Raw genomic sequence first — 26,837 nt, forward strand, 5'->3', positions numbered from 1 at the left:
GCTCTTCCCCCATGTGGAGATCTGCCTCTGTGTCTCAGGACTCACCCAAAGGCTACGTGCTGCTGCCCCTACTGCTCCTGTGGCCACTTCAGAAGTCTCATCTGAGACCCTCCAGAAGCAGCTCAGGATCTTAGATCTGAACCTTGGCTGGTTCTGTACAGCTGGTTCTGAACTCCTGCACCTGCATGGTGTCACACCCCAATGTGCCACACCTACAAGCCATCCACCACCCTGTGCCTGGACCATTCAAGCCCTAATCCTGCCTCCCTCATGCTTGTACCCCTCTGCTCCCTCTGAAAAGGGAGGTTTAGCCCTAAGGGCAGAGAGGAACAGGCTGAGCCAGGAGCAGGCTGGTCTGAGGGGGTCCTGACATTACATATTGAGGGGTGCCAGCCACGAGCAGGGCCCTGCTTAGCTGCAAGTCCTGTCAGGGGAACTTCCTCACAGACAAGGCATACTCCCAAAATCATTAAGTACAGGAGCAACAACATTCAGCAGCTCCATCAGGGCATCCTGACCATAACCAAGCAGGTTCCCCTGCCTGGTGAAGTACCAATTCCTTTGGAGGTTCAAAGGAAACTATGGGATAAATCCACCTTGGGGAGAATACTGTGATTCCCCAAGGCAGTTCAGAGGGACTAAGAGCAGGACTTTGGCAAATAGCCACAAGAAATAGATTAGTGGTTAGACAGGAAAGCAGCTCATCTGAACACTCAGGTGGTGGTCAAGCCTCTACTACCTGAACGTGATTTTGGTTGTTTTGCCTCTGCAAGGCAGAAAGCATCAGACCAGCTGTTCAGAGTGTGGCTCCATGGGAGCTGCTCCTCTGTAACCAGATGAATCAGAGCCTCAGACACCAGTCAGGAATGCATGGGGAAAACTCACAGAGGAGCTGAGGGTGAGGTTCCGCTGACTCAGAGCTACTGACAAACCTGACCAGCACTCAGAACTGCTGGAAAATCCCCTGCAGGAGCTACTTACAACAACTCCACTTCCTGAGGCGGGGCCGAGGGGCTCACACTATTCTTGAGGGGCTTATGGTGACCTGGCCTGCTTTCTGCAGAAGAGAGAAGCCAGTGTTAGTACAGGGTTAGAGGACAACAGCATCAGGACAGGATCTAGTGGGAAGGGAAGCAGCTGAGAACTCTCAGGAACACACTGACATCTCAGAGCAACAGGCTCCCAGTGCTCCATCTAATAATTCCCCAAAAATGGCCCAAACCTCCCAGGAAGGAGCTTGGCAGCAGAACTCCAGCTATCCCAGGAGGTTATATATGTACCCCAGCCCATGGCAGCATTATAGCTCCTGTTTGTGCAGCATCTCCTCCTGTGCAGCCTCCAGCACTGCAGGTCCTTTCCAGCTCATCTCCTCAAGGATCTCGGCCACCGCAGGGGCCAGAGGGGCTCTCACCTGCCCCAGAGGGGGTGAGTCTGTGCAAGGCAGAATGTCACTTCCCCACAGTCACCCCAAGCCCAAAAGCAGCATCTTCAGCCCCCCTGTGAGAGGCAGTGGCTTGAACTGGGGAGGCAGTTGCAGGAGCAGGCAAAGTGAAGAGAGTGTTTTGGCTTCTTGCACTTACTGCAGAAATGTACTGGCTGTTTGTGAACCTGGGCGTGCCCTCCATGGCAGAGCTGTGCTGTGGGCCTACAGGCATGTAGGGAGGTGAGCCCATGTCTTCACAGAAGCTTTCCTGTGGGATGCTGGAGACACAGCCACTGTCAGAGCCGCTGGAGCCAGTGGCTGACATGCAGTGAGATGACTCTGAGCTCTCTGTTGCTGGGGAAAGAGAGGAAGGTCATTCTGACAACCATGACTTTGGGCCCTATATAACCCATGCCACACACATTTGATAATGTACCTGTCTACAAAGGCACTGGCCACACAAGTCCACAGATCAGCCACCCTCCTAACTGGACCTTTTTAAGGCCACAGACAACAAATCAAACAAAAAGTACAGTATAAGTGCACTTATAATGACACTGGTGATTAGTATGGCCTGGCCAATGAAGTTCACACAAGGGAAGGCAAAGGGTTATCACAAGGCCAGACTGGGGAGGGCAAGGGACAGAGCACTTCACAACAGAGGGGCAGGGACACAAATCCCCACAAATCACCAGTACACAATATACACAGCACCAAGCCTGCCATGGGTATGGCTGCAGCTCAGCCTTATAACCCCTGTATTTGAGCTAATTCCTCTCATGGAACCTGAGACAGAGCTGGCATGGAAGGGCAGGGCCCTCATGCCCTGGTCTGGATAGGAAGCAGGGACTGCCATGACCCCAGTAAGTGTGGTCTGACCACAGAGCACAGAACAAGGTGCAGGGATGAGCCCACACACCCCAGGTACTGCAGAGCAGAGGGCTGTACATACTCATTGAGGGCTGGCTGCTCGTCTCGTGCTCCAGCTCATCTTCCTCGATGCAAGTGCCAATGTCAAAGGGGCGTCTGGGGGCCAGGACTCCTGGCAGCAGAGCCTGGTCCAGGTACATGTGGAGGTTGAGGGGGCCCAGCAGGGAGGAGGAGGAGGAAGGGGTGTAGGCAGTGGGGGTGCTGCTGGTAGAGAGCTGAGTCTGTGTCCTCTTGAAGGGATTGGAATGGTCAAACAGAGACACTGCAATTGAGGCTCTGGTCCTGGCACCTGCCAGAAAACACACAAAAAAAACCCCTGAGAACCAGTCCTGCCTTATTCACATGGATCAAGGGGGAAGACACAGCTGGCACCTACCTCTGCCTTTCATGATGTAATCAATAGCACGGTCATTAATAGCTGCCTCGCTGGGTTTGATATCCAGGAACGGCTTGTTACCCACACCCATGGAAACCATCTCCTGCATACGGATTTCTGGAGAGGAAGAGACCCACAGCCACATTATGAGGCCCAACCCTCCCTGCAGACATTATTCAGCCACAGGTTACAGCGCTCCTGTGCTGGGCTGTTTCTGAACTGCTGAGATTAGATCTCCTTCTCCCCTTGCTCCCCTCCCCAGCACTGTGGAGTCTCCAGGAACAAGCAGTCATGCCCTACTCTGGCCAAGCAGCTCAGTGCCATGCCACCTACTAGAGTCCTGCCAAGCGGGAAGCCTGTGAGGAGGGACTTGGTCAGCATGATTCAGCAGTGAGCTCCAGCAGTGGCCTAGATCACAGGGAGACCAGCAAGTCTCTCAGAGGGACGGCCTGTGCTTACTGGATAGGGAACCCCGAGAATGGATCTTCTGTTTCTCTCATGGAGAACAGGTGAGTGTCTACAGTTATACAGAGCTTGGACCAGTCGAGTTCCCTGGGGATGAGGAGCAGGGAAGGGACATGCCCAGCCAAGCCCAGCACATGCTCCTGAGGCTGCATGCTGGCACACAGCTGCTTGCTGCACAGAGCTGCCTGGTAACAGGATCCAAACCTACTCAGGACAGCATGAGCTGAACAGGGCTCCCGCACCTTTTGCGGCACAGAAGGAATTCCAGGAAGGAATCACACCTTTATTGCGGGCTGCCTGCTGCCACAGGATCTTGGCAATGTCACTGGTCCAGGCCTGCTTAGTCTCAGCTGAGCTGGCCTGGAGGATGTAGGTGTCGCTGGACTTCCGTCTTCGGAACCAGATCTCAAAGCGCAGGCCGCTGTCTCCACAGTTCTCTGTCAGACCAATGTCTGCAGTCTGTGAGGAAGAGGAAAAGCAAAGCATAAACCAGACTGCACCAGGAGCAAAAGGAGTAAACTGCTTCAACCTCGTGCTAGTGCTATCCCCAGCTTGGCAGACCTAACAAGGAGGAGCCTGAGGGTGTGGAAAGCAGCAGGTATGTCCTGGACACAGCTGAGAACAGACAGCTCAGGCAATTCCCAGTGCTTCATCCAGAATTAGCACCACTACTGTGCCATGTACACACTGCCTTTCCCCCAGACTTTCAGGAAATCCTGGCCCCACATCTCACAGCAGAGAGGACCTAGGAATCAGTGAGTGAAGTATTTCCTTCTGGCTTCACTGCATGGTTTGGAGGAGGCTTAGAAGTGGTGGGAGCAAGTCTTCTGCTGAAGGTGCTCCTGCTTCTCATTTCAGAGACATGTGCCATGGGGAAACCAGCCATGGACACCTCCCAGACAAGAGGGAGCTGCAGGGCTGCCCTTACCTTGAAGGAGCGTTTGTAGATATACACATCAAAGCCACCCTCGATCCTCTTGGGCTTACTGAAGAGGATGAGGTCCTCAAAGAGGAAGACGTGTCGCTGGCACTTCCTGCGGCCCAGCCAGATGGTGAACTCGTCCTGCCGCACCAGCTGCCCCTGCTCCTTCAGGTTTACCTGGACACAGAGGACATCCCCATAAGGCTCCACCAGCATGACCCAGGCAGCCCTAGACCTGGACTTGGAGAACAGGGTTCCATAAGGCTGTAGCCCAGGTGGTGAAGAAGTGGCAGCTATATGACATCTTAAAGGGGCTCTTCAAGTCCAGCTGCATGGCATTGCTGGGGACCACATCAGGCTGAAACAACTGGCTCTAAGCTCAGGGGAGAGCTGGACCTTTTTCCCAGGCACAACTCACAAATGACCCTCTTCTGTCACCCTGTGAAGATCTGTGACAAACCACCGGGGTGCCAACTGCAGACAGCAGCCAGAGGTTGCTCTTGAGGAAGAAATGAGTTTCATCGACTGCCAGGAACCCAAGTTGGTCAGAAGGCCAGCTCCTCAGTTCTTCCTGACCCAGACTGATCCTACTCCACCCTGAGCCCTGGAGTTTCTCCTTCCCCAGTGCTGCAATTTCTATGCCTCTCCAAGTCCCACCTAGAAGATTCCGCCCTACCCTGGCATCAGCATTAGTTTGAATTCCTTCTCGCAATCTGCCTGACCCTCTTTTCACCAGCTCAAGAGATGAAAGGTCCAAAGCAGCCTGCAAGATGCCATCTGCAAGGACTGCCAGGCTGCCTCCCATCACTGGTAAGCATCAGGGAGCAGTTTATGACAAGCAGCTCACCCAGCTAAGGTAGCGGCACCCAGGTTGGTTGTCCTAGGAAATCAAGGAGACCTCCAGGCCCCACTGTTCCCTTGCCCCATTCCTCAGCAGTCCTGCTATGCTGTAGTGGCAGACAGTACTCTGATCACTGGGGGAACCTGAGGGGAGGCTCACTGTACAATCCAAAGACCCCAAATTAGAGAAGGGGAATAAGTGTGGCTCTGTTCCCCCGGGCAGGGGAAGGCACTGGAACATACATCACAGTCACGGATGGCATCCATGGCCAGCAGGTCATTTCCGTGCCGGAGCTGAAACTTCACCATCTCCTCAGCAGCACGGAGATAGCTCAGCTCCTGCTCCTGTGCCTCGCTGCACTCCTTGATCAGGTCCTTCAGGAGCAGGGCGTATTTGCTCATCCGCTGGATGGGTTTCAGCAGATAGGAGGCCAGGTCCATCTTATCCCCCAGCTGCACCTGCTTGAACTGAGAAATGCAGCAGAGTGAAGGCAGCAGCTTCCTCAAGGAGCACCCCCAGGCAAGCACTGACTCTTAGGGAAATGCAAGGCCATAGGACCAATGCTGCTGTGTGCTGGGTTCCTTTCCCAAGCCCTCATTGAACCTCTGCCCTGTCCCTTCCATACAGCTGTGCAGACAATCATGCAGGGAGCAGGAAGCAGAAAGCAGAGGGAGCACTGAGCCTGCCTTAGGCAGGTAAGTTGCTTTGCTTAAACAGATCAGTGACCAAACACACTGGGCAATCCTGATACAGGCAGTGGAGCTTACCTTGAAGAAGGTATTCCCATGGCTGGCCAGCAGCGAGTCTGACTTCGGCTTGTTCTTGCTATACAGTGCATACATTCCAAACTGGTCTTTCTGCAGAAGAGATCCATCCTCATGTGAGACCCATGCACCCAGAACATCATGACAGGCATAACCCTGGTAGGTAACCCTAGAACTCTGCTTCTCCCAGGCTGCACCAGAGCCAGCTCTGATATCAGGAATAACTTTGTTTCAAGGTCATTAAGAGACAGAGAATGCTCTTGTCTTCCTACTCCTAGAGTAGCTAGGGCTTTTTGACTCATTGTTCTGCTCCCCTAGCCCCTTCAATACCATAAGAGTTACCAGGTACCATTCACAGCAGGTAGCAGCAAAATGCAAGGAGCAGCTGACCTTAAGACCTGTGTCCCTGTGCTTCTGCATAGCAGCCCTTTTCACACAGATTTGGTCTGTACCTCTCTGCTCACTCTCATCATTCTCACTGACATCACAGATAGAAAACAGTTAGGGGATGTCCCTGAAGAACATGGGCTTCAAGGAGCAGGTATTTTATTTGCCTGGCAGTGTCTCTTGGTAGCAAAGCACAACAGGAAAGGCACAGAAACAAGCTCGTGTCTGCAAGAGCCCAACCCTGAGGACAAAGTGCTGATGCCTTACGTGTCGCAGAAAGCAGTGGCTGACCCTCAGTGGATGGTTGCAGCAGCTCTCAAGCTCTCGAAGGAAGTACTGGCTGTGGAAATCATAGAGCTTCTCCAGGTTGCCAAAAATGACACTGCGCTTGCCCCGCAGGTCCTGGGGCAGGTCGAGGCGCTCCATCTCCGGGAAGTAGCTGTCGATGATGTAGCGAAGCGACCGCACGTATTCCCGCTCCGTGGTCACCATCTCGTCGATGATGTGCCGCAGTTTGCTGCAAAGGAAACACTCTGCCTTGAAGGGACCCAGGCTGCAGCCAGAGTGCCTGCAAAGCACTGGACAAACCCTACAGAAGCTCTCTCTGACACCCAACACGAAAATGAGATGATCCTTAGCACAGTCCAAGCTCAGATACACAACTTCCATGACAGCTCTGACCCTGAGCACTGACAGGACTCAAGGGAACAGCATGAAGCTGAGTCAGGGGAGGTTCAGGCTGAGGCTATTAGGAAAAAATCCTTCACCCAGAGAGAGGATGGTTTAGGCACTGGAACAGGCTCCCCATGGCACCAAGCCTGTCAGAGCTCAAGAAGCATTTGGACAAGGCTCTCAAGCACAGACTGTGATTCTTGGGCTAGTCCAATGCAGTCAGAAGTTGGACCAATTATCATTTTGGGTCTCTTTTTCAGCTTAGGACATTCTGCAGCTCTAAGGATTCAGGAAAGGAGTGCCCAAGGCTGTGATCCTGACTCCATCTCAGCAGGACATGCACCCCTGGGCCCAGCCAGCCCCTGCTCTGAACACAGGGCTGCTCTCCTGGAACAAAAGCCACAGCAGATGCCACAGTAACTTCTGTGAGGAGCCAGCCTGCTGACTGAAGACTGTGGGAAGCAATGCTAACCCTGGGAGAACAATAGCTCTAGACCTAGGAGCGGTTGGGTTTGTCCCAGCAAAAGTGAGAGAGTAAATCTGAAGTGCCCTAATACTTGATCAGTGAACAGCAGTTCCTAGCACGGGTTGCTCTCACGTATCTCATCAGATGCCTCCCAGGTACTCCAGGTTTCCACTGTGAGGCAGTGTAGCACCAAACATTACTACTCCAATGTGTCCCTGCCTCCCCTGCCTTGCAGCTTTCCCTCAAGTCAACTCCACTGACTATTCAGAGAACAGAGCAGTGGGATTGTCTCAGAACCCATAGACACAAGAGGCTTGCTGCATTGTTCCCTTGAGAAGAAAAGTGGTCACCCTGCTATCTGCTTGTGCACATTCCCTGCCATAAGCTTTTCTGGGTATCCCAGGGATATCAGAGCCTTCTTCTGGAAGATTTCACTGTCCTCAGTCACTTCACTCAAGAGTAGTAACTGTGGTCCCCCAGCATCCAGCACTCTTTTCTCATCTCTGCCATTAATTTTTAAATTTTATTTTAATCTTTTCAGTTTTCTGATACAACTGAATGACCTGTCTGGAGACCCCTCGTCAAGAACAGCTCGTATCCCTGGGCTCTCCAAAGCATAGGCACATACTGCAGTAGGACAACAAAGTTTAGATTTTTAAGTACAGAGAACAGGAAAAGAGCATAAATGCCAGCTGTTGGACACCCAGAGATTTCAGCCCCAAAGCACAAATACAAACACCCTCTTACCTGTGAAGCTGATGTCACAAGGTGCTGAAAGAGCCTCCCTACCAGTCAGGGTACAGCACCCCCAAAAGCATGGGGGATGATTCCCTGTGCTTCTGCTCTCCCACTGCACCTGTACCCCTGGCTTTGTTAGGTCCCTGAATACTGTTTCTGTAATCCCTCATCTTCCAATGTTAGCAATGTTCAGAGACTCCCTCTCCTGTCTGGGAACTGAATTTTTCCCTCCTACAGGAATCACACTGAAAGGGATGAGACACAAATCCCATTTCTGTGTCTCCCCTCCAAGGAAGGTGCCAGATAACATGGGGACATCCCTATGGGCTTGCTCAGCACCACACACACATATGCAGAGAAGCTGGAGCTACATCTCCATCTATCTGCCATGTAAGCAGCACCAAAGTAACCAACACTACAGAGCTCCTCTAAACTCACCACCCTGAGAAATGGAACACCAGATGTCACAGCCACTTACCTGCCCCAGCTCCTGGCTTCTGACCCGGAGAGGCAGCCCCTCTGTCCCTCCAGCAGGCAGTCTGCAGCCCAGCTGCTCACAGCTGGCTGCCGCAGAGCGAACGTCCTGTCCACCAGCTCAGTGCTGCTCACCTCCAGCCCCTTAATGAACACTCCAGTGTTGCCGTATCTGGCCGGCTCGCTCCTCTGGCAGCTCGACCACAGGCTCTCACCACAAGGCAGGTCAAAGCTCTGGGCCTTCCGGAGGATCCTCCTGGGAGGCAGCTTCCCAGGGACTGGGGTGGATGTAGAAGACTGCTTCACCTCTGGGGTTTCTAATATGCTCTCCAGGTTTGGCTTTTCTTCAGGCAGCAATGGAGACTTACAAGCCCTGCTGGTTAAAGAAATTCGGCTTGAGTGAGGACCAGGGCTGAGAGCAGCTTGGCAGAAAAATACTTCCCCAGCATTGAAATCACCAGGGCAGCTCAGGGAGGGCGAGGGAACTTTCTCCTTAGTCCACTCCTGAGAGCTGTTGCTTCTGTTGTAGCCATGGGATGTGCTTGGAGTCCTGTCCCAGTGGGACCTGGAGGTGGCTCCCTCAGAGTGCCTCCGGTGGGACAGAGTGACAGTCTCACTGCCAGCCTGGGGCTGCTCCCCGACAGCTGGGCTGCAGTCTGACAGCAGAGACTTTCTTGTTCTCAAGGCTGCTTCGAGTTTCTTTTCAAAAACCAGCTTGGTCTCCTGGCATTTAGACCATGCAAATTTCCACTGCTTGAGCCCCTTGTCACTCTTCAGCTCACAGGCCAGCTCCTTCATCTCCTGGAAGCGGGCAGCACTGATGTCCGGGTGCTGCCCCTTGTAACTCTCCAGACACTTGATCACATCTGCACAGTGCTCGGCCGAGCTGCAGTCCTCCATGCTGATACAGGCAAGGTGTCGCATCCCTTCCAAGGCCCACTCATATGCCTGCAGAGGGAGAACAAAAACCAACGGCCAGTCAGGGGGACTCGGTGAAGAATAACCCTAATTCGGTGCCTGAAGACAAGAGAAAGGATCAGTGTCTGGCCATCACAGTTCCTTGAGTGTGGAGAGTAGGGGGGTGCTGCTATTGTCAATGGAGCTTAACAATTCAGCAAAACAAATAGCCCCTTATGCAAAGGGCTTCAGCTGTGCTGGCTGCTCTGCCACAGCCCCACCTCCCTGCCAGGACCCTGTGAGCTGGCACCCACACTGCTGGGCACGTTTGTCCTCTCCAGGGAGGGGGCCAGGGAAAGTTGCTGCTAAGACTGCAAGAATTCACACCTCAGTGTGGCCCTGCTCCATATAAAACCTGGAACTCTCCCTCCTCTTTCACCCAGTCACTTTCACCACTGTGACAGTGTGTGACCACTGTAAAGCAGGACAACGTCAAGGGGCACCAGTAAGCTACAGTCAATGGGGCAGCTCCAACAGCTGCTCCCTACACTGTTTTCCTGGAGCTGATAGCACACAGAAGCCACAGCTGGGCTCTGTGGATCACCCCAAATGCTCAGACCCATCCTTGCAGAAGGGAGGAATCTGAGACCATGCAGCTCGTGCATTTTCTGTGCCTGCTTGCAGCTTGTGTGGTGTGCTATGTTCTGCCTGCCTGCCTGGCTCTGCTTGCCACTGCACCACATGCTTGTGCTGGTTAATCAAATACTGAGCTCAGCAGTTTATTTCTAATACTCCAGGAATGCTGGAAGCAGCTTCATGGGGCTTAACTCTAGAAGTGGTGCATATGCTGGCCTTGCTAAAACAGTTCTGCTGTATCAGTCAACCAAGAGAAGTGGGACAAAATGTGATCCAGTGGCACAAATACAAGGGAAGAGTGGGTGGGACAAGATTCCTTATCACCATGGAAGGAATGGGGGTCAGCACCAAGACCTGTCATCAATCAAAAGCAGAAGGAAGGCAAACATCTGACTTAGGCTCATAAACCACCATTTTCTTTATAAAGTAAAGATGGCAAGATTTAATGACAGACTAAATAAGATGTGTCCAGCTGCTGTAGGCCTGGGCAGGGAACTTAAATGTTTATCAGTGAACACACAGGGTTATTTGCTGAAATCAGATACACAAGGTGAGGAAAACACCCTAGACAGGGCTGCCTGCATCTTCTGCCAACTGCCCAACATCAGTGAGCCAGACCACCTCTAGCATTTGACTTGTCAGTACCTGCAGAGAAACAACACTCATGCTTAGTGCCAGGAACAAAGTGACTTTTCCATTTCCATTTCCTGAGCAGCCTCACTGTAGTAACCTCAGTTAACTCAGAGAGCTTAAATCACTTTTATGCAGCTTTAGACATTAAGAAAATCCACCCAAGCTTTATGCAAGCAGACATTGCATCCCCATCAGAGACATGGTGGTCAGATGGATCAGGTGCTAGGCTCACTCTCTGTTGGTGACAGACAGGCAGGGCAGAAGGCATTTCATTCATGTGATGCTCAGTCCCTGGATGGGGATGGCTGTGACAGCCAAACACTGCTGTTTGTAGGAGAGCTGAATGCCAGCACAGCCTGCAGCCTGAGCAGAGTCACTCTAGGGACAGATTCCACAGGAGCTCCCACAGCCATCCACATTCTCTTTTGAGCTGCAGCTGCACGGTGTGCGTGCAGCCAGCCCCATTACTATGCAGAGCAAGGAGCTGCTTCAGAAACACCAGCAGCTGCTCAGGGAAAACACTTCTCAGCACCACACAACTGCAGCACAGGACAATCCAAAGAGCAGCAGCCCCCTTTCCTCCCATCACCCTGCCTAGAGCAGCAACAGGCCCCTGACCTGCCTCTCTTGATCCAGGCTTTATGATCTAGGCTTGCCCACTGCTGGCACCCAGGAGGGCTGTGCAGAGGCAGAGGACATGTCAGATTCTGGTGGGAATCTGCATTTATCCTCCATGCAGAGGTTCTTCTATTCCCTGGAGGTGGAAGCATTTCAAGGTGAGGTGAATCCCCAACTGCAGGGGAGCCCAGCAGATCTGCACAGCAGGGACAGATGGCCCATTCTGCTGTGGGGTTTTGAGCTGCCCCCTCCAGCTGTAGGCAAACCAACACCAGCCCCCTACAGCTCTGCTCAGAGCAAGGGCTGGGCTAAGAAAGGGCACATCTCACCCCTGTGGCAGTAGAGGTCAATGGGTGATCCTCACTGAAGGCTGCATGCTGGCTGCCTTTTGCCCAGTGATGGGAAAAGCTGAGCTCAAAAAGCACATGGGACTGTCAAAAAGGGTGCTGAGAGCAATGTGCAGGAGAGGGAAATCCAGTAGGCCCTGCCTGAACTTTACAGTAACCAGTCAGGAAGGCAGATGCCCTGTGAAGGCTGGGGTACTCACTTCCACACACAGATGGGAGAAAGAGAAAAGAGACTTCTTTTATTTCTTGGAAACTCTGCAGATCTGCATGTGATTACTGTGAAAAGGCATCTGGGCTGCAAAGCACACAGGACAGCAGTCCCACCACTTCTCATCTTCATATGGTCTCTGTTCTTGGCAAGGACTCCAGGGCTACCCAGAAATGACAGAAAGAACTCTCAGCCTCGATGGCATTTCCTTCCATCACCAGCCAGCAAATAGCTCAGCTTTGTTCCCTGCACAATGGAGCAGCCCTCCACATCCTGCAGCTTTGCTTGGTAACATGCTAAGTGACCACCAAGGCTCTCTCCAGTCACATCATCCGCTTCAACTGCTCCTTTTAGCACATAAATGGCAATCCTCTCCAGGGACCAAGTGTGTCCCCATCCTCATGCAGGCAGGGGTATTGCTGTCATCTGTCTCCCCAGTAAAGCTGCAAATAACACTCAGCCAAGTCAGGATATGGCCCTCTGGAGGAGGGGCTTTTGGGGAACAGGCAGCCCTACAGCTTCCCTGCAGAGCTGCAAGAGCTGCTCAGGTACAAGTAGGCACCTGTGCACAGGGAAGATGAAAACTTCCCAACCATGTCTGGAACCAGGCAGGAAGGAGCCTGTACCTCAGCTTTTGATCTTTACAGGCAAGTTGTTACTGAAACTCTCAATTACAGGATTAAAGACAAACGTGCTTCCTGCATACGCAGGACTGACCTATCCTGCAACAGGCATCAATAACAGGTTGGTCCTGCCAGGCTGCCCAGGAGAGGTTTGGCCTCTCAGGGACCTGCCATGCTGTAAGGAAAAGCCAGGGACTTCACTGGATTATGGTGCAAAACTCTCAAGCCCATCACCCTCTGCTGATCTCTGATCATTTCACCATGGACAAGGCTTGCAGCACATTGAGGACAGGAGCTCCTGGAGGCTGTCAGGTTTGGCACCACTCAAGTACCATCTGCAAACACAGGCCCAGAGAAGTTGCTCAGTCCTGGCTCAGGGCACACTTCCAGCATTGAAAGCCTTCCAGGGGTTCTGGATCCTCACCTGAGCCACCACTCAGAAATTAAACCTGCCCAACCCAAATCTATCACAAACCTATCAGATTCCTTGCATACTCAAGGTTCAGTGACCTCTAAGACACCTTCTGGGTAGCCAAAACAGGCAGCAGACACTATGCATCTCAGACATATCCCAGAAGGGGCAATTTCAGGGGCCTGCTTTTGTTCAAACCTCTTTCCCTTTTCCTGTGGGAAGATGATGATTGTAACTGTATTTCTCCTGACAAATAGGAAACTGAGTGTCTGAATTGGCACAGGTAGGCAGATCAACTTTCTGCAGAAGAAAAATGCACCTGGGTGGGTGACTAACTCTGCTGTGAGGTTTCCCTCAGAATCTCAAGTGACCGCACAGTGCAACTGAGACGGGGTGATGAAAAGTCATGACAGGCCCTGGTAGGAGCAACAATAAAGGCAAGGATGGAATCATGCTTGTGGGTATGATGACTGAAGCACAGCAACAAAACAGACCAAGTTTCTCACTCTTCTCTGGCAATGTCCCAGGACTGGAAGCCCCCATCTCCCTTGCTCTCTATAGCTCAGAGAGGAAGAAGCAGTACAACAGCTGAGAACACTGTCAAGGACAGCAAAAAAAGAAACTAACATAACCAAACAAGCCCTGATCCAGCTTGGTGCAGCTCCTGCACACAGGCATTGCTCCACTCTGCTCTTTCTCAGTGAGACACAACTGATTGTAGGTCTCTGTGGCAAGAAATAACTGCACAGCCCCCAATTTAACCAGACCTTCTCTCACCACCACTGTGGTCATTTTAAGTGCCCTTAACTCCAGCTGTGAGCTTCAAGAGCAAAATGAGGCAGCAAAGGAGACAAAACTGGTGCAACCAGAAAAATTAAAAGCATCACAGGTACTGCTGTGAGCTAAACAAAGCACTTCCCAACAGCTGTGCAAGCTGTCACACAGGCTCTGAGTCCTGCAGCTGCACTGCTCTGCTGGCCACCCACAACCTTGGTACTGAACCCTGTGGAGCTCAGACACCAATTGCAGCACTTCCAGCACAGGAATAGAGTGACAGGGACTCACCAGAACACCATTCCAAAGTAAATGCAGCTGTCTTGCAAGAAAATGCTACTGTAATTACAGATACTCATTAGGGCTTATTCTCCCTAAAGCCCCTTTAGGTTGATTTGAGAAGTGACTCCTGCTCACAGCACTAGTATGTCCCTTGTCACAACAGGCTGCTGCATGCAGTGTTAACAGTGACCCATGGCTGGAGACTGTCTTATATGCTGACAGTTTGGAAGAACCATGATTAAAAAGCAATTTTACATCAAAATATATTGAAAGCAAAATTACCCAGGCTTACCTTACCACAAGAACTGTCAGCTGGCAAATGGTTACAAGCTTAACTCAGGGACCAAGCATCTTCAGCAGAAAGTGGTCAGCTCACCACTCACTTGGATTGGCTTTAGGCTTTCCTCAGGCTCCCACCTAACAATACTAACAGCACCCATGAAGAAAGGAGCAGGGAAAGAGCAAGACTTCAGGATCTGCAGATGTTCCCTCGGCAAGTCTATCTGCTGGTTAAAAACAGATTTCATCCTACCTTCCCATCTGTCCAGAGGGGGTTCATACCCTGGCTGTGCCCAGCTCTGTGCTGTACATTATCCCCCACTGTCAGACTGAGGCAGGGCCACTGCTTCAGTGCATCATCCCAGCTCTAGTCACTCACAAGCAAATGCTGCTAGCCTAAATACCAGATTGGGGGGCCCTGGTAACCAGAGACAAGGCAGAGGGGGAAGGGGCTGCACTTCACACGAGAGCTACTGAAGTGTGCACAGAACACTCTGGCTGGGCACAAGCCAGATACCCTTTCACAGTGCAAAAAACAGGGAGAGAAAGCATCCCAACTGTCCCCAAATTAAAGCAAAATGCAAAGGAAACCACTACCCATCATATAAGAGCTATGGAGGAAACACTGATCCCTCCTAGACATTGTGACGCTTTTTCCACATCTCTAAGAGCCAAAGCTCCTGCTCACTTCTACCAAGATCTGTGGCTCCATGTGCAGGCAGCTACACTTGGACACAAGAAACCATGTAATTTCAGAGTACAAGCATTTCAGCAAAGCCACCAAGTTAGGAGTAATCCCTTCTCTATGCAGAGGTTTGCTGTTACTCTCCTACCCCTCTGTAGCACTCAACTTTTCCAAACTGCATTTGCAGATCTGCCTGCAATTCATTAGCAGTACCAAACTAATCAAAACTGTATCTACATGGGATGTAGCTGGTAAAAGGAAAAGGATTCATGCTCCTGAAATGAAGAGCTAAACAATTTCTGAGTTGCTGTGTAGCTCAGAGACCCTCCCCTCCTCCAAGGAAGAACTGAAGTCTTTAGTTTGCCTAAAACTAGCTGCTAAGGAAAATAAACTTTAAATCCTGTATTTGCATTTCTGCCAGTTACCAGGTGCCAGCTGCTGTACAAATACTGTGGGAGGGGCAAAGGATGAGAGACAACTAGAAACTCCTTGGATTTAAGCATAAGAAAGGAGAACAAACAGATACCCACAGCTGGGAAGGAAAAAAGAGCATGGGGTCAGGGAAGCAGCACCTGTCAGAGTTGGTCTGGGCATGCCACAGTCCACGTACCATCAAAGGCTGCTCATTAGAGCAACGTGCTTGGACATCCTTTTGCAGCAGCACTCTTGAACAGAGCTCAAAAATCCCTTCATTTGCCCTCTGGGCAGCTAGGCATGACAAGTCTAGGAGAGCCTAATTACAGGAGAATATAATTGGCTAAAATAAGATTGCACATGATTTCTGCTCTCTTGACGACAGCACGAGGACCCAAAGGGCAAATGTGGCTTGCTGTGCTGGAGCTGTCGTGCAGGACGCGTGCTTGCCCTTTTCTCTAACTGCTGCCACTGCCAGGCAGCACCTAGGGGTGTCCATTAGAAACAGGGTGATTCACCTGATGAATCACAAGCAGCTACAGTAACCCCTGTTTCAGAGCAACTCTGAGATTCCACAAGAGCAGCCCATATATCTGTGTACAGAAACACACATACATATACATGATACACATGTATATTCACATGTGTATCTATGTATGTATAAAATCACTCCATAGGTAGCTGGGCAGAAAGTGGCATATTTGCCTTCCTCAAAGCTCCAGAGTCTCTTACGACTGCAGCTTTGGGTAGATTCTGCACTGATTACTCTCCCTCTGCTTTTCTGTCTCCTCATAGGGATTTTCTCAACATTTAAAAGCTCCCAAGTCCAGAGAACCAGGGGCCAAGTTTGCTCCCAGTAAAACCAGAAACTTCAATGTTTGCCTTTGCTGCAAACCAGCCTCTTCATTTGAGGCACTGCCCATTTTTTCAGCAGCTTTGTGCACCCGTGAGCCAAGAGCCTCATGTTACCAGCCAAGCTCAAGATCAAGCAACAGTGAGATGTGTGAGTCACCAAAGCTGGAGCTGGCAACTTGCACAACAGCAACAAATTACCCATTCAGAGACTAATGTCACCTCCAGAGGTTTTTTGCATGCTTTGCTTTTACATCTGTCCCAACAGTCACATCATCATGCTGTTCAAATACCCCACTGTAATAGCATAATGCACCCCCACAGGCAAGTGTGGACAGACTGGACTGTGGTGTCTCTCCTCTGCCCTGTACTGGCTCCCTTTTAACGAGGCTCTTCGTGCTCCCTGCTCCCTGCTGGGTATTGCAAAACCTCCAGTATGCCCTAGGGCCTGCATGGGGAAATGGGTGCTTTCTCTGCAGTCTTCACATCCTTTCCCTTGTGACAAACCGAGCCAAATTCTGCTTAACTATCGCATGATGCATTGGGATCTCTCTGCACTGCACTTTGGGTGCTTGTGCCCCAGGAGATGTGGAACTGAAACTGGATCTAGACATCCAACACATTTACTGGGTCTCTCCTCCCCAGGGGAACTGACAATGCTGGAAACAGCTCCTTGTTTCAAGAGCAAACCAAGATGTATTTGGAGGGTGAAAAGCTTTGCAGAGCAGCCAGAGGAGCCACGGGTGCTTGGGAGAACCCTGTCCATATGTCCAGGGCTTTGATATGCAGATTGAGGCATTGTGAGCTTCAGTTCCATCTGTACACTGAGGGGAGCTTCATGACCAGATTGCTTGAACAGATCTATTTAACTCCCATGACCAAAGGGAATTCCAGTTTCCAGGAGAATCCAAGCATCCAGATGGATGCCAGTACACAAATTCAGAAAAGCTGTCATCCTGTGCAGCTTCTATCCCAAGATCAGAGGGAAGAAAAGTATCCAAACTTTGCACTGCACACAGAAACAAGGCTGGGCCCAGCTGAAGGGAGACAGATCTCTGCCGGCATCAGATCTCACACCTCAAGCACAACACATTCCCCTTGCACCTCAGCTGCAGTTCGAGCTGGGATATCCCCAAACCTGCTGGGTGGAAATGCTGCTTCCCTGCCACGACTGACTGGCTCCCAGTGCTGTGATCCTGCAGGAGACTTGAACTCGGCTGACACAGGTCCAAGTCTTTCAGATAACTATCAATTTATGCTCATGGCAGCCAAGGACACCGAAGAATTTTTACACAGAGCTGCTCTGACAGCATGTTTCAGCATGTCAGGCATCACCCCCTGCATACATGCAGGGGCAGAACATGCTGGCACTCCTTGGATCAGGGAAGGCACATGAGGGGCAGATACCCTATGCATCCCAACATATGCTACACACTGGCTGGCTCCATCAGCCTCTTCTTCCTGCTGTGTCCTCCACCAAGGGGGAGAATATGGCCAGCACAGTAGGAAGGAGAAGGACCTCAGATGGATCAAGGTTTTGCCTCTCTGCACATGTCATAAACACATCACAGAGCTCACATTGCACTAAAGCATTGCCTCAGGTGCTGGGACAGGTGATCAAAAGCGTCTTCACCCAAGAACCTCTCACCTTCAACTGCAAATTGTGCTTGGATTTAGCACATGACAAAAACCTAATTAATTCAGTGCTGCTGCCCTGTAACACTGAGAGACAAATGAGTCTCACACCTATGTTGAGCAACCAGAAAGGAGCACTGAGTGCTGGTGCTAACTACTATTTAGCTTTTACCTCCTGCCACAGAGCTTGCCAGGGCTACAGGCACTGCTGTGCTGCCCATTTGACAATACAGTCATTGGTGAAACACAGGAGAAAATAACTCAAGCACCAGTAGAGTTAGTAGTGATTTACTGAAGAATTCATAAGACAGAACAGTTTCTAAATCACTGATTTTGCAAGACACAAAAATTTGATCTGGAGCAGATCAGATTTAAGTGTTCAGGACTTCTTGTTTTTGCAAGAGGGCTATCTCCAATGCAAAGCAGAAACTTTCTAACCCATGAATACACTTTGATAGGAAAGTAAACACTAGATGCTTTTTAACCTTGCAAGAAGATTTTTCCAGTAAAAACCTGGCAGGAAGGAGAGGGGAGAGATTTCACGCATTAACCTTGCATGAACTCTGCCAGAGGATCGATTTTCCTCGAGGCTCATTCCCCCAACTGCTTCAGGCTGTGCATGAAAAAGGACACCCCTGAAATAGGAGAACAAATCAGACGAGATGTCTGTCTAGGGGCACGACTTTACAGGCATAACTGAGAAAGGAGAGAGAAAGAGAAATGAGACATCTGCTGTCAGACAATGCTGAAGCCAGACAACAGTGGCTTCCCCTAAAACAGCAAAGTAAATATTCCTCTCCTGTGCATTTTGGATGTCCTTTCATCATCCTGAGAACTTGCATCAGTAACAACATGAAAACTGTTATTTAGGAATGTTGTGCAGACCATCCCAGAAAAGCAAAGCAGAAAGGGGGAGAGAGAACAGTGCATGTTAAGTTCCAGGGACTTTATTAGAAATCACAGCAAAATCTCATTTGCTCCAAGGTGCTGGGGGGCAAAACCATGTTCTGACCTGTGCAGAACTGCTGGCAGCATCATAGCACAGGGACCTATGTCACTATTTATGGTGAGAACGCTACAGTAAGGACACATCAAATGTCTTTTTTCCCCATGTTGATGCTAAGTTCTACTCTGCACTTCTCCAAGCACATTCCCAGGGAATCATAGCACCCCTTCAGTAAAATTACTTCTTAAACTGTGCCAAACAACGTGCTACAGAAAAATCACACTTTTAGGTTGCAGACACCAGGATCCTTTCCAGCTTCCCACAGTTCAGCATTCACAATCTTCCTTTTTTTATCAAAGGTTAAGAAAAAAGAAACATCAATAATTTATCACCTGGAAGGGACATTTTCCCCTCAAAACTATCATCTGCAAAATTGTATCTAGTACATAAACAAAAATGAAACACGGCAGAAAACAAGGTATCAGCAGGTCTCCATCCTGAAACTTCTGGGGAGAAGTCAGAGATAACATATGTGGAAGGCAACTTATTTAGCATACTCTGGATTTCTGCTGACAAATCTAAGATCAGATCCATCTCTGGAAGCTGGGAGTGCTGTCCCAGCAAGTCTCAGCCACCTGGGAGACAGGAACCCAGCAAACCTTGGAACACTCCAGGGGAATAACCCCCTCTTGTGCTGTTCATAGCATTTGACTTAAGTCCTGGAGGCTGAAAGGTACCACCTGCCCTGAACATACATCCAGTCTACATCACTCAGCCCCTGCAGCAACTTCTAGCTACAGTTAAATTATGCCCACTGAAATGATCATGCAATAACTTCTAATAAAGAGAAAGAGGGACAGGCACTGCTCTACTACAGACACGCAGCCCTGGGATTCAGAGGGACCATGCAAAGATGCCCACAGCCCACGGGGCTCTGTCTGAGTGCACAAAAGCTGCACACAAAGCACTCTGATTCATGCTGGATGCACACAGACACGCACAAGCAACCGAGTGAAAAGCCTTCTCTACATTGTTTCCAAACAATATCAATACAGCTCACACGTCAGCCGGGGCCCGCACACTTGGTACTTACAAGAGGGTTTGCTGTGTCCGTCTGTTGCTGGAGCTGGGATGGGGCGATTGCAACTTGCAGGGAAAGGTGCATGGAGATGTGCAGAGAGGCGAGAGCGACGGCAAGAAGGGCCCCAGCCCCTCTTTGGGCCCCAGAGCAGCAACACTTGCTCACGGGATGGAGCGCGAAAAGGCTGGCATTCCTACAGCAGCAAGGACAATGGGGAGGGATGAGGAGGCACTGCCATAATCAAATGCAGGCCAGCTGGCCCTCCCCCAGGAAGGGCAGGCACCTCCTTCACTTGCCAAAGGCTTTGTTTTCTAAGCCACAAAGAACAAAGTAGCTGAGGAGGAGAGCACAGGAGAACCCACTGTGGGGGCAGATCCACCCATGAGCACAAGTAACCCACTCCTGGAGATGAAAACACAGATGGAGAGAGGTTGGGCAATATTCTGCCCACCACAGCAGAGGTCAGAAGCAGCAGCTCCTTGTGTGCATCAGAAAAAAAGACAGACAATTGAGGAACAAGAATCAGCAGAGTCTGATAGTCGGGGGTCCTTTGAGAGAAAAGATCCAAGAGAGGCAGACAGAGAACACCACTGAAGGAATCACTTGTGGAACACAGCCCCAAGAAATTCCACTATGAGAAACCCTGCCATTTCTCAACCTGCCTTGCCTCATCAATGCTGAGCAGTGAGAATTGAAGCTGAACAGCTTCCCTCAGAAAGCAAACATGAAGCAAGGGTTCAAGCTGCCAGAGACTCAGAAGCTATGGCAAGGCAATGACCATACTTTCCCTGAGCACCAATGAGACACCATCTTGCACAACATCCTGAGAAGCATGAAAAAGCCCCCGGAGCTGCCTCAGGCCCTCCTGTAATGATACAGGCACTTCAGCTCTGGGCACCACATCACCACACGGCCACAGGGTATGCAGGTGCTGAGCCTGCAGTGGGACACTGCCTGTTCTGGTTGGGTCAGTGCTTTCTTCCACTTGTGCCAGCAAGGATCATGCACCTTCACTCCCAACCTTCAGCAGGACTGGTTGTCATCCCAGACCTGGTAGAGACTGCCCTGTATGCTCTGGTTCACTGGACATGCTGCTGCAAGTAAGGAGCACAGTCTTGACAGAGTGCATGACTCTCACATGGGCTATTTCAAACTTGTAGGTAACCTGTACTTCACCTATGGTACAGTCAAAAGCATGGGATGTAAGAGTGTTATGGGAAATAATTTACCCAGACACTGTTTGAGGAAGGAAAAGATATGAAGGCTAATGAGACAAACAAGAAGATAACTTGCTGTAGCTGCTCCTGGTCATGATGGCATACTTACAACACTGTTACTGTGAAGCCAGCAGGAGAAAAGGATACTGGGAACTGTCCTTGCAGGAAGACCAGAATAAAACAGACATCAATGCTTTTGGTACATCTTACATACCCTTACTTGTTCAGCTGCCCAGTTTTACCCCAAAGCACTGTATGGGGTAAATGGGCCAGATCCCAACACAGTCTTGGAACTGAGTAAACAAAGGACAGTGGCCAAACCATGCTTGAAGCCACAGGGAGATGGCAGTCCCCCAATATGCCCACACTGACTTTGTGGTACTGACAAACAACCCTCCAGCCCACAGTCAGAGGTGGAGAAAGCAGCTCCCTTCACTGCTCCTTCTGCCTCAGCCCAGCCACCACCCACCCCCTGCCAGGCACCAAGGGCTCCTGCCACAAAGGAAACGGGGACAAATGGAAACATCCAGCTTGGCACCAGTCGCATCTTCGGGGAGGGAACTCTGCCAGCTCATGTGCAAGCTCCCTGTGGTCTGGCCCAGCTCAGCCTGCCTCAATGCAAGGAGCTCTGACAGGCCTTCAGGAACTGCCAAGCAGTGAAAAAACACAGTACAGTGTCTTGATCAGGCATATGGGGTTATGCTGTCCTGTCCCACAGGCTGTCTGACAGCCACAGGCAGTGCCCTACAAACACTGGGCCAGCACAGGCAGCAGGGCCAGCACAGCACAGCCTCCCATTGCCAGCAGGTACGTGGGGATGAACACAGTGATCCCCGTGGTGGGTGTTCACTCCCTTGGTGCATGCTGAGATGTGTGGAGATCTGAGCTTGCCAGCTCATTACCATACTGTACATTGCTCATGCATCCTTGGGCCTCTTCCCCAAATCCTGGGGTTTGGCACTCTGCAGGCTCTTTACGAGAAGGGAAATCAAGGACATTGCTTATTGTAGACTCCTGATCCTGCTGCATCCCCTCAGATATTAGGGAAGAGAGAAGGGAGTTAGGCAGGCACTGACAAGATCATGGCAGGAAGGTCAAAAGCAGCTCAGTATCAGAAGACAGTGCAATTAGTTTAGATAAAGATCTTTTGCTTATCCCCCACCTCCCAGACCATACCACTAACTTTGCTTCTGCCTTCCCAAAGCATTCTGGAGATCAAGATCAAACTCACAGGCACTGAAGAACTTTAATGCTGTGCAGCAACCTCTGCACTGATCCCTACAGCTGCAGGATGTATCCCCATACTCCTGGTTTCAGCTGGCCACTGATTCACAATACACACATGGTATATTTACACTACCAGAATTGTTTATAGCTCTACTGAAACCAGTGAGATCAAAATCCTCCTCCCTCCCCGGGCCAGGTGCCTCTCCTCTACACAAAGCAGTGTCAAACACTTTGTGCCACTATCATTTGTTTTTACTGGGGCCGTGCAGCATCAAAGGCACAACCAAGAGGGCTGCTGCTGCTGCCAAGGATTGCATCCTGGAGTTTTCACCCACCAAAAAGAAGCTGCAATGCCTTCAGAAAATTAATGGGCCACCGTTGGGATCTATTTAGTATTTGTGTCCCTAGAAATTACCCAGGCTCTGAAAAGGCTTTGAAGCTGTGGAGGAACACACTGCTATAGAGTCATGTCCAACTATCCTGGCAGCCCAAGAGTTACCAGCACAATGTAATTTCCATGCCTGAACAGAGCACTGGGCAGCCTGGAAGCTTTGGGGAGACCTTAGAACACCTTGCAGAACCTGAAGGGGCTTCAAGAGAGCTGGAGAAGGACTTTGGACAAGGGCATGGGGTGAAACAACAAGAGGGAATAGCTTCAAACTGTCAGAGGGCAGGATTAGATTGGATATTAGGAAGGAATTCTTCCCTGTGAGGGTGGTGAGACCCTGGCACAGGTTGTCCAGAGAAGTTGTGGTTGTCCCATCCCTGTAAGTGTTCAAGGTCAAGATGTAGTAACCTGGTCTAATAAGTGGCATCCCTGCATGTAGCAAGGAAATTGGAACTGGATTATTCCTTTAAAATCCCCTCAAGCTCAAACCATTGTTTGGCTCTATGATCATGTGCTACAGTCCACATATGAGCTCCAGAGACTTACAGCTCTGGCTGGAAGGGTTCACATATGCCCAATGTTTGGCTTGGCTGCAGAATTGTCAATATGCCAAGCAAGGCTTGGTACTTTTGTGTGCCTCAATTTATCAGAAGAAACATGAGAAAACCCTTCTGAGGATCTCTCCCAGGATCTCCCATGATGGCAAGGGGTGTTCAAGTACCAGAGCAGCCCCTGAACATCTCTGTTCAGTGAGCTAGAAAAGCACAGGTTCTTGCCATTCTCCTACGGAGAGACAGGAGGCACTTCTCTCTCCATTGGGATGAAAAAAAGTACACATTTCCACAGAAAGAGGGCCCCCCACCTGCAAAGCAAACTGCAGAGATGAGCCAGAGCAGACCTGCAGAGCATCACCAAACTCAATCCTCACTGCCCAGACAGCAGTGTTCTGGGCTGCCTTCTCCACTTCTCTGCCTCACACAGGATGCTTTTCCATGTTTTCATGCTTAGCTGAATTTCCTCCCTCCTCCCCTGAGCAATTCTGGCTGCCAAGGCAGTTCAAAGACAGCAACTAAGTGGCACCTACATCTGGTACAGCTTAACTTTTAGAGTCTATTCTTTCTGGAATTTGAGAACTTCAATACCCAGTGTTTGTACAAGTGTGGAATAAATGGAGCACAGCCTCTCTGGCCTTCTGTTCTTAACAAAGTTGTATTTTAAAATGCACTTAGAAAATCCTACTGCTTGTTCATCTGCAACTTTAGAAATCAACCAACACCAAATCCAACTGCAGATCTGCTAAATGGGTGCATTTGCACTAAACCAAACAGGTGGGAAGGTCAGGCACTCAGCACAGTCACCATACACATCCTCTCCTCCTGCTTCCCAGATCCTGTGATGATCCAGGGATCCCTCATTCCCTCAGCCACACTTCCTACTCTTCATTCTGGTGCTCCCTTTCCTTACACAGGCCTTCACATGGAAGGAGTTGGACTGTATTTAGGACTGAAGAGCAGGGTGCTACTCCTGATGGGTCATAAGAACATAGTAGGAAAATGCAGGCAGCCTACCCTGGCATGGTGGCCAAGAGTGGACACAATCAGCCCATCTCTTGGTCCTTGTCATCAGAGCCAGCACTGCCATAATCTTCTGTCCACTGTGGCCATGAAAGGGGTTAAAAATCTCCAGCTCAGAGAGCAGAAAACCTCTATGCTTAACAGATGTGGACATTTTCTGGAAAACACACCCACTCCATCTCCCACATACTGACTTGAAAAAAAAACCACTGCAGACACATGAGCACAAGGGGACTGCTGCAGGTTATAGATCCAACTCCCTGATGGAGAAAATACTACATTTCACACCTTTCATAAACAATCTAGGACTGGACTGAGTCCAAGAACACTTTTTGTACCTTCCTCTGTGCAGCAGATGGCTTGTCTTACCTTGTCAAAGAATTCATACAGCCTGACTGTTTCACAGACTCGGTGCCTTGTTTCGTCCAGCTGGGTGCAGAACTCCTCCAGCTGATCTTCATAGGTCTGTAGTTTTACCCTGTAAGAATGCACATCCACAAAGGAAAAGTCTTCCCATTGATTCATCTTCTTTAATGCTTCCTGTCCCCTTTTGCAATATTCCTGAAAACAGAAAATAATTGCTTATGACAACAGAGACCTGGAATCAATAGTAAGTAGTCTTCAAGGCCATTAACAGCTAGGGCTAATCAGACCAGTTTTTAAGGCTCAAATCACATAAGCAGGGGTGTCTTTGTTTAGAATAGAATTCTGGAGCTTGATCTCTTACAATTTACACTCATCACACAGCAGCTTATAAAGTCCTACACAGAAAGACCATGGCTCAGTTAGGATCAAAAAAAGGCAATGTTACAAGCACATCAAAGGAGGAACAAAAAAATCCATCTTTCATCCCAGCAGTTCCTTTCTCCAAGACTGGTAAATGCCATCTACTAAGTGCTGAGCTAGTGGCTTTGTCTGCAAAAGGTGAGCATGGATCCTCTGTAGCAAAATGGAATGACACAAACTTTGGTGATGAACCCTCTTAGCATCATGTTTGGCTGAGCACATACAAGACACATGCTACCAACTCTGACGCTGGAGAAATAATTTTCCAATCCAACAACACTTACACTGGCAACAAGATCAAACTCCTTGAATTGCTTTTGTGCTTGAAGCAGCATCTCCAAAGAATCATCCAGGTTGATAGTTTCCTTTAGTCGTTTTCTGCCAACACTCTCAATCCAACTGCTGACCTAGAAGAAAAGGGATAAGCCTCGCTTGTTAGTCACCCTGTGCTACTCACCAACGTGCTCTTTATGTGGAAAGAGCAAGGAACTGCTCTCATAATGCTGGTCATCTCATTACTGGAAAGAATGTGTGTAGATTTCTTCCCCCCATTCTGGCATTTCAGTCTCAGCCTCCTGCTAAGAGTTTTTCCACTTCAGGTTACAGAGTAATTGAAAAGTTCTGCCTGCTATTGCTCACTAGCCTTAGGCATAAACAGGGCAAGTGGCTGCCTGGGCTCTGTTTTGGGTGAGCCATGATCTAAAGCAAGCTCTGCAACCTGCAGACTGGCCAGACATCCCTATTATTGTTACCTCCAACTAGGATCTGCCAGATTTCCTACACTTTCCTTTTCTGACTGGCAGGACATGAACTATGTCAGCATGAATGTATTGATGGATTCTCCCCATCTGCAGTATTTTATGGTTCTCTGGGACTCTCAGCTACTGGTTTTCTGAAGACAGCTCTCCATAAAGCTGAGCAACAACTGCATGTTCCTCAGTGGAGCTCAGCGACTGCTGCAGTTATCAGTCCATATCCTCAAAGAGGGGTAGAAGACTGACTAACAAGAGCATCCTAAGAGCAAAGCAGTCATAGGAGGCCAGGCAGGATAACACAGCATCTCCATCACCACTAGGTTTTAAAAACAGGCTGGTAAACTTGTCTGCAATGCTCCAGGCAAAGTGCACCTGGGGGAAGGAACAGACTAAGTGCTTCCTAACGCCCACACATCCTGTTTGCCTATGTCACCTGAATTCATATCCCAACTCAACCCCATAGTCAAGGATAAACTCCTAGTTTTGTGGACTGTGAGAAGGTTACAAGGAGCAAGCTCACTGATGAGAGGAAGAGATGGTGGTAGGCTCTCAGTACCACAGAGGGGCACACTGCTGCTGCCTAGAGTTCCCAGGCAGGCTTAACAGCAGGAGCAGTTGCTGCCATCACTGGTGATCTACAAGCAAAGTAAGCCAGGAGCAGTTGAGTATTACTCAACTCAACAAAAAAAAAAAAAAAAAAAAGTTCAGCTTAAAGCAGAAACAGGTTGCAGTGCTTGCTTTTGTGCATTTTTCATTTCTGTTTGGTACTGTGTTTAACAAGAGTCTCTACCAAGTTCTTGCAACACACTTCTTGCCCTGAACACATCCTGCATGGCGTCCAAGTGTCTACCTCCAAATGGGAAGTCATTAAAACTCCTGGATCCACCTTGGCCTGTGAAAACACTAGGTAAGCTACAGCCTCCTTTGCAAATCCAGTTCCCACTAGAGGAGAGGAGACCAGAGTTCTAGAAGAACAATGGCGAAACTGATCCTAATAGTGATTTTTAAGGACACAAAAACCTCTCATTGTGGATGAGTTACAGCACAGAGGACCATGCAATTCCATAATCTCAAGGTTGAGTTCAGGCTTAGGGATCTGCAGTATGAAAC

At 49.9% G+C, this 26,837-nt stretch overlaps 1 protein-coding gene across 6 annotated transcripts in view; it reads right to left on the minus strand.

Annotated features, from left to right (window-relative positions):
- Window positions 1-26,837, minus strand: part of PLEKHG4 (pleckstrin homology and RhoGEF domain containing G4) — an 85,588-nt gene that overhangs the window by 2,055 nt on the left and 56,696 nt on the right. Inside the window, exons 12-23 of one of the 6 annotated variants that reach the window (XM_079315766.1) lie at window positions 25,257-25,379; window positions 24,556-24,747; window positions 8,463-9,406; window positions 6,376-6,625; window positions 5,725-5,814; window positions 5,200-5,424; window positions 4,123-4,293; window positions 3,476-3,653; window positions 2,730-2,846; window positions 2,376-2,642; window positions 1,581-1,777; window positions 982-1,057 (exon numbers count right to left, since the gene is read on the minus strand). In XM_079315766.1, the coding sequence (XP_079171892.1) occupies window positions 1,016-1,057; window positions 1,581-1,777; window positions 2,376-2,642; window positions 2,730-2,846; window positions 3,476-3,653; window positions 4,123-4,293; window positions 5,200-5,424; window positions 5,725-5,814; window positions 6,376-6,625; window positions 8,463-9,406; window positions 24,556-24,747; window positions 25,257-25,379 (2,796 nt within the window). In that variant the 3' untranslated portion in view covers window positions 982-1,015. Of the gene's footprint in view, window positions 1-981; window positions 1,058-1,322; window positions 1,778-2,375; window positions 2,643-2,729; window positions 2,847-3,436; window positions 3,654-4,122; window positions 4,294-5,199; window positions 5,425-5,724; window positions 5,815-6,375; window positions 6,626-8,462; window positions 9,407-24,555; window positions 24,748-25,256; window positions 25,380-26,837 lie in introns of those variants that run through there. The other 5 variants (XM_079315764.1, XM_079315767.1, XM_079315765.1 and 2 more) reach the window with 5 other exon arrangements.

The sequence above is a fragment of the Erithacus rubecula genome, assembly GCF_903797595.1.
Source record: "Erithacus rubecula genome assembly, chromosome: 12".
NCBI classification, from domain to species: domain Eukaryota; kingdom Metazoa; phylum Chordata; class Aves; order Passeriformes; family Muscicapidae; genus Erithacus; species Erithacus rubecula.